Raw genomic sequence first — 7,770 nt, 5'->3', positions numbered from 1 at the left:
ACCTAGTTCTTTTAAGATGTCTAACTAAATCAAACTTCTAAAATTTTTAATAATTTTCACAGCTTTATTGTATCTATTTGAGACAGACTTTTCACCATCAACAAAAAATACAAGGACTTGCTTTAAAAGGTGACATGATTGAGCGATCTAGTTACCTCAATGATAAATTTTTTAAAAAAAACAAAAAACAAAAAAGGAGCCACCATAAATAAACAAATAAACAAAGAAAAGTGTAAACTTAGCAATCCAAATAAACAAATCATGGATTATCTATGAACATTGCATAGCACCCAAAACAATTCACACCAATAATAACTACATAAATAATCAAATGACAAAATCCAAAATTCACAACATATATACGAACAAAGAACACCCAATAAACATAATTTTTTTGCATGCGGTGCGGTCTAAAGTTCAGACCACCCCGAACACACCATCTCCATTTAATTATTTAAAAAAATTCAGTTCTCCAAATCGTTGTCCTCGTCAGATTCCTCCTCGGCATCGCCGTCGGCGGCGGCGTCCTGGTACTGCTGGTACTCCGACACCAAGTCGTTCATGTTGCTCTCGGCCTCCGAGAACTCCATCTCGTCCATGCCCTCCCCGGTATACCAGTGGAGGAAGGCCTTGCGACGGAACATGGCGGTGAACTGCTCCGACACCCGGCGGAACATCTCCTGGATGGACGTGGAATTGCCGATGAAGGTAGAGGAGATGGGGAGGCCGGTGGGGGGGACGCCGCACACGCTCGACTTCACATTGTTTGGGATCCACTCCACGAAGTAGGAGGAGTTCTTGTTCTGGACGGCGATCATCTGGTGGTCCACCTCCTTGGTGCTCATGGCGCGGCCGCGGAACACCGCGGAGGCGGTGAGGTAGCGCCCGCGGCGGGGGTCGGCGGCGCACATCATGTTTCTGGCGTCCCACATCTGCTGGGTGAGCTCCGGGATGGTGAGGGAGCGGTAGAGGCGGGAGCCGCGGGAGGTGAGTGGGGCGAACCCCACCATGAAGAAGTGGAGGCGGGGGAAGGGGATGAGGTTGACGGCGAGTTTACGGAGGTCGGAGTTCAGCTGCCCCGGGAAGCGGAGGCAGCATGTTACGCCGCTCATCGTCGTTGATATCAGATGGTTCAAATCCCCAACTGTAGTTAATTGTATGAATTGAATTCGCAATTAGATTACTAAGTCACCCATTAATAACTAACAAATATTACGTTTCCTTAATTTTAATTGAAGAGCGCAGGGAAAGAATGTAAATAAAAGAGATATAATGATAAAAATAATGGGGGGAAGGAAAGGGAATATACAGCTGGGGTTGGTAAGCTTGAGAGTGCGGAAGCAAATGTCGTAGAGGGCCTCGTTGTCCAGCACCATGCACTCGTCGGCGTTCTCCACCAGCTGGTGCACCGACAGGGTGGCGTTGTACGGCTCCACCACCGTGTCCGACACCTTCGGCGACGGAAACACCGAGAACGTCATCATCATCCGGTCCGGGTACTCCTCCCTTATCTTAGATATCACCAGCGTCCCCATCCCCGAACCGGTTCCTCCTCCCAGTGAGTGGCATATCTGAAACCCTGCACCCCCATTAAAATTTCCATCAAATTAGTCAAAACCCACTGACAGATCGATTTTAATTATACACTTAATTAATCAATTGATCACAATCCAAAATCTTCTATAAATTAAATTTAATTGATTAATACCCTGCAAGCAATCGCAGTTCTCTGCCTCTTTGCGAACAACGTCGAGAACAGAGTCTATCAGCTCTGCCCCCTCGGTGTAATGGCCCTTGGCCCAGTTGTTGCCGGCGCCGTTCTGCCCAAAAACGAAATTGTCCGGCCTGAAGATTTTCCCGTAGGGACCGGTCCTCAGGCTATCCATGGTTCCCGGCTCAAGGTCCATGAGCACCGCCCGCGGCACGTATCTTCCCCCGCTCGCCTCGTTGTAGTACACGTTCACCCTCTCCAACTGCATGTGGGAGTTTCCGGTGTAGTTTCCGGCGGCGTCGATGCCGTGCTCCTCGCACACCACCTCCCAGAACTTCGCTCCGATTTGGTTCCCGCATTGTCCCGCCTGGATGTGGAGAATTTCCCTCATTTTCTTGGATTCAAGAAAACGTGGCAAAGAGGGTGAGGTTTGGACAGAGCAGGGTGAATTGGAGATGGGTTTTTGTAGGCAGAGGAGATGAGATTTGACGGAGACCCGCACTGATATTTTCTTTCTTTTTTTCTTTTTTTGTGTTTGGGAGAAAGGAAAAAATTAAGGTGGGAATTGAGTGGATAACTTCTTTTCAGAGATGAGTTGGAGATGGGAAGGAGGCAACGAGGTAGGCGATGTGTCATTTGGGACTTCTCATCTGTCATACAATCCCCATTTTCCCATAAATGCCCATTGCCTCACAAGCAAACACCTTCATAAGACGTAGGATTGATCAAAAACCAATTAATAGTAATCGTAAGGTGCTTGAGTTTATAATCTTTGTTGTTCATTGATTACTAGGGTGCATTTGGAATGTTTTGGTTTGTACTGTCTCTGTTTTGCTCTGTTTTACTCTGTTTTTGTCCCTCCCAAAATATAGATTAAAAATGATTTAAGTGAATATGCTGTGTTTTCATCAGCAAATTGAATCAAGTTTTGTGAAGATATTTATAAAAATATACTTTTAAGAATAGAAACAAAATAAATAATACAAGTCAATTTCAAAATTTATGTGCATCTACCAAAAGGAAAAGATGTATCGTCCCCGTGACGAGAGTATTCTAAAAAACGAAGACCTTAGTATGCCAGCAGCTCAATCACAAGATTAAAGATCTCTTAGAATAAATTGACAAGTAGATTGGTAAAATAAGTAGTAGAGGATGTTAAGGGGTGATAATATAATAAGATAACATAGGGGAGATAATAACTCTATTATTATATTTGGAGAGGTCTTAAATTTAAATTTGTATTGAATTTGGATAAAATATAATATAAAATTTTATTAAAATTTATTCAAATCCACTTAAATCCAAATCTAAGATCCGAAATTCATATTCTCCAAATGTTTCTAACTCTTCATAATTTGTGTTGATAAATGAACTATTTCTGTTAATTGTTGTTTTCTTGATTGAATAAAATAAATACTATTAATAAATGAGGGAAGCACATTTTGGTTAGATACAAATTGATAAGGTAGTTATACTTACATAGTTTTATAGATGTAGTTATATTTAAATTGGGAGAGAGAGAGAGAGAGAGAGAGAGAGAGAGAGAGAGAGAGAGAGAGAGAGAGAGAGTGAGTGAAGCTTCAATTATTGGATGTGTGATGGCCTCTGCTCAAAATAAGTATTCCTTTCACTAAAATTGGAATTCTTCCCCAAAAGACCCACATGCAATGCCCTGGTTTTCAATTTTGGAATTAAATGTTATATTCTATGCATGATTACATGAGTGGAAATTGCAGGAGACTTGCCATTAGGGCTGTTAAAAAATATTTAAAAATCGATTCAACGCTAAATTTAAAATAAGAACTCAAAACAAAAAATAAAATAAAATAATTTGAAGAAACCCTAAAAGAACTAGGGCACACAGGCATAGGCTGACAGTCGCACAATTGCTTAGTCTCCACCACTCTCCAGTCTCCACTCCCTCTGGGCTCTAGCCACACTGCAGTGAGCTGTGAGCACTGCACTGGAGCACCCAGCAGCCAGCAAGCTGCTACTGTGCCACTGCCCACTCACGCTTAGTCTCCTTCAATTGTCACACTAGTCATATAATCGACAACTCTCCGGTCCCTAGTCCCCACCTTTTGCTCGTATGACTGTATTATTCATTCGGTGGTTGCACAAATTCACAAAAGTAGTTACATAAGTTTACAGGTGGCTGCATAAGTCTATAAAGGTGGTTGTCTAAGTCTGTGCTGCAGAAAGGAAAATTCAACAAAAGTGGGTAGTACTCTCTATTATAAATAGAGATGCCTACTAGGAGTTCCAATTCATTTCAAGCATCTCCAACTCTAATTTAAAAGAGAGAGAAATCAAGTACTCTCCTAAAAAAGTGTCCTTATTATAGCCTATTGTTTCTAGTGAGTTTTGTGTATTCCTAATTCAAGAGAGAGGTATCATTGTTCTCCTCTTGTAATTAGAGAGAAGTTGTATCATTATTTTTCATAGTGAATTTCTTCGACTCTTACCCGTGCTTTTTCTCTCGATTTGTTTGAGAATTTTCCATGTAAATCTTGGTGTCAATTCATATTTTCTCATTTCTTATTTTAGCTATGTCATACTATTCCTACCCATTCAATTTCCTAACAGTGGTATTAGAGCCTTGGGTTACAACCTTTGGGTTGGAGTTACTATTCACAATTACTATTCACACGTGTCACCGGATACTTTTACAGTATTGTGAACGTATACGAGATTTTTTCAAGTATACAGTTCCATTCATTTACGATACTGTTCATGTATACGGTATTGATCATGGTGAAAAAGTGGAGCCGGTTTAGTGGAGGAGCAGATCTTATCTGCTACAATGGCAGCAAAGTACGAAATTGAGAAGTTCAATGGGGGTAATTTCTCCCTTTGGAAATTGAAGATGAAGGCGATCTTGAGAAAGGACAATTGCTTAGCGGCAATTAGAGATAGACCAATAGGGATAACAAACGAAAAATGGAACGAGATAGATGACAATGTTGTGGCTAATCTTCATCTAGCATTAGTAGATTCGGTGTTATCAAGTATTACGGAGAAGAAGTCAGCAAAAGAAATTTGGGATGCGCTGACAAATCTCTATGAGGTAAAGTCACTCCACAATAAGATCTTCTTAAAGAGGCAACTCTACACTCTTCGAATGAGTGAGTCCACATCAGTTACAAACCACATCAACAATCTTAATACGTTGTTCTCTCAACTAATAACGTTAGGCCATAAGATTGAACCAATCGAACAAGCAGAGCTTCTACTCCAAAGTCTACCAGATTCGTATGATCAACTTATCATCAACATTACAAATAATATTCAATCAGATAATCTAATCTTCAATGATGTTGTGGCGGCTGTTCTAGAAGAGGAATCCAAGAGCAAAAACAAGGAAGATAGATCGTCTAGTTCTCAACAAGTTGAGGCACTACCGATGATGAGAGGAAGATCAACAGAACATGGCTCTAGTGGGAGTCACAATCATGGTAGATCAAAGTCAAGGAGTAAGAAGAATTTTAAATACTACAATTGTGGAAAAAGAAGGCACATCTCGAAGGATTGTTGGCATAAAAAGAAGAATGTAGGGAAAGTTCTTGAGGAGAACACTTCTCAAGGATGCACTGCGAGTACTTTCAGTGATGGCGAAATCCTGTACAGCGAAGCGGAAACTATCTCTAAAGGTGGTAAGAAACTCACTATTGTATGGATCATGGATTCTGGAGCAACCTGACACATAACCTCTAGCCGAGACTGGTTTCACTCATATGAACCTATTTCAGGCGAATCTGTGCTCATGGATAATGATCATGCCTTAGAGATCGTTGGTGTTGGTAATATCAAACTGAAGATGTACGACGGTACAATTCGCACTATTCAAAGAGTACAACATGTGAAGGGCTTGAAGAAAATATACTGTCTCTTGGTGTAGAAACCCAAAAAATTTAAATTATGAAATTAATGAAGGAAAAGAGTAAAGGAAAGAAAAGAAAGGAGGAAATGAGGAAAAATAAATTTTAAAGGGGAATCTATAGGGCTTCATCGACGAGCGCCCTGAGCTCATCGACGAACTGCCTTCTTTGACCCATCGACAAGGACACGTGTCTCGTCGACAAAGAGATACAGAGAGTAAGATTTCAGAACATTTAGGCTCGACGACGAGGTTCATGGGTCTGTCGACGAACTCCCTTCTTCTGTTCATCGACGAGTCTACGTGTCTTGTTGACGAGGCTACGTGGACAACCATCTATATATATATATATATATGCAAAAATCACATTTTCAGTGAGGAAAACATTTCCCCTCTCACTTTCTCACTCTACCTGCGGTTTCTCTACCTTCTCTCTACAATTTCGGCTTCGATTTTTCCCGTTTTGACGATCGGAAGTTACCACAATGATCCCAGGGAGATTCTCTACATGAGAGATATGATGTGATCCCAAGAGGGGGGTGAATTAGGATTTAAAAATATTTTGCTAATTTAAATTTCACCGATTCACCACATCAAATCTCATTTAAGAATTAAAGCAAGTATGAAAAATAAGAATGACAATAAATAAGCATTCATACACATTCAAAAATTAAATTGCGGAATTTAAAGAAGAGAGAGAGAGAGAGAGAGAGAGAGAGAGAGAGAGAGAGAGAGAGAGACAAACACACAAGATTTGTTATCGAGGTTCGGCCAATCCTGCCTATGTCCTCGCCTCAAGCCAAACCAACTTAGAGGATTCCACTACCTTTGCTCACTTACCAAGTGGGGCAACACCGTTACAACCTCTCCTTAAGGGGCGAGGTAAACTCCAGCTCAAATTTCGGGGTTGAGCCACAACCAATAACTACACCTTACAAAAGATGCTCCTAGTTCTCCTAACCAAGTCTGAACCAATCCAGTGCACATTAAAGGCCAGTGCAATCCTCTTCCGACCACATACCAGGAATCCAACAATAATAATAAAAGTTTGCATACAAATAAGTGCTTCTCAAACTAAGCAAAGATGTACTCAATGAAGAACTAAAAAGCACCCTCATATGATATTAAAATGAAGCTTAGTAGAGTATGATATTCCTCTCAAAATATTTTTCAAGTAAACCAATGAGAGTATAGAAAATGATTTTCTTTATGAAAATAACCTTTTAGAATTTAATTTAAATAAGGCTTCCGAGCAAAATATATGAAAGTGAATATTAGCTCAAGTCATTGTCAAGAAGCTTCTCAAGCACAGTATATATATATCAATGAATATATATGCTCAATGCATTCTTGAACTAACCCATAGATTTTCTACAATAAAAAATATTTCCAAATAAATGAATCGGAGAAGTTAGGGTTTTCATTTAAAATGATTGACCTTTATAAAAACAAATTCAATAAGGCTTTTTAGTAATATATGTATGAGTTTAAATATATGCTTAAGCCTTCAAGACAATTCCAAAATAAATTTCTCCAAAATATTTTCAAATAAAGGGTATGGGTGAAATTTGATTTTTAAGAACATGATAATAAAAAGGTTATCAAGCTATATATATAAACTTGAATATAAGTTCAAACTTTTCTAAATAAAACCAACAAAATATTTTTCTCCAAAAAGATTTTCAAGAAGAGTAGGAGAAATTTGATCTTTGAAAAAGAACAAGAATAAAAAGTAAAGACCTTCAAGCAATATATATAAACTTGAATATATGCTCAAACCTTTTCAAAATTACCTCAAGAAAAAGAAGCTTTTGAAGTAGAAATATACGAGTGGATATATGCTCTAAGCTTCCTTCAATAACCCACAATAGTTTCTCTCAAAAATAATTTTCAAAGTGAAAGAGTAGGAGAAATATGAAATTTAATGCACAAAGGGGGTATGAAAAATAAGGGAGAAATAAAGAATGTGTAGATATACTCTCAAGATGTTTCTCATCAAATTTTAAAATGTCTTTGACTTGTATTTATAGACTAAAACCAAAACTAACCGTTTTATGACCGTTGGGGGTATTAAAATATGATTTAATTTGAAAACTAGCCGTTCTTCGGTCATTGGGGAGCTTTCTGTGTGGACATCCTTTCATTTTTTGGACATAACTTTTCTATACAACTCCAAATTGGA

The 7,770-nt window shown here is 39.2% G+C and overlaps 1 protein-coding gene across 1 annotated transcript; it reads right to left on the bottom strand.

The window, feature by feature from the left end:
• Positions 1–217: 217 nt before the first annotated feature.
• On the bottom strand, positions 218–2,208 carry LOC131164834 (tubulin beta chain-like). Its single transcript, XM_058122333.1, has 3 exons — positions 1,709–2,208; positions 1,310–1,579; positions 218–1,144 (listed from the first exon to the last, which is right to left on the bottom strand). Exons 1-3 carry the CDS (start codon positions 2,100–2,102, stop codon positions 465–467), a joined length of 1,344 nt encoding a protein of 447 aa, XP_057978316.1. The 5' UTR covers positions 2,103–2,208; the 3' UTR covers positions 218–464.
• Positions 2,209–7,770: the final 5,562 nt, after the last annotated feature.

Source organism: Malania oleifera, chromosome 9 (assembly GCF_029873635.1).
Source record: "Malania oleifera isolate guangnan ecotype guangnan chromosome 9, ASM2987363v1, whole genome shotgun sequence".
NCBI lineage: Eukaryota > Viridiplantae > Streptophyta > Magnoliopsida > Santalales > Ximeniaceae > Malania > Malania oleifera.
The sequence above is the reverse complement of the archived record's forward strand: the minus strand, read 5'-3'. Positions and strand labels throughout refer to the sequence as shown.

Coding starts and splice junctions, on each gene's coding strand:
- LOC131164834 (XM_058122333.1), bottom strand. CDS start 2,102: ATGAGGGAAATTCTCCACATCCAGGCGGGACAATGCGGGAACCAAATC. Junction 1,580..1,708: donor GAACTGCGATTGCTTGCAGG/GTATTAATCAAT, acceptor ATGGGGGTGCAG/GGTTTCAGATATGCCACTCA. Junction 1,145..1,309: donor CAAGCTTACCAACCCCAGCT/GTATATTCCCTT, acceptor AATTAACTACAG/TTGGGGATTTGAACCATCTG.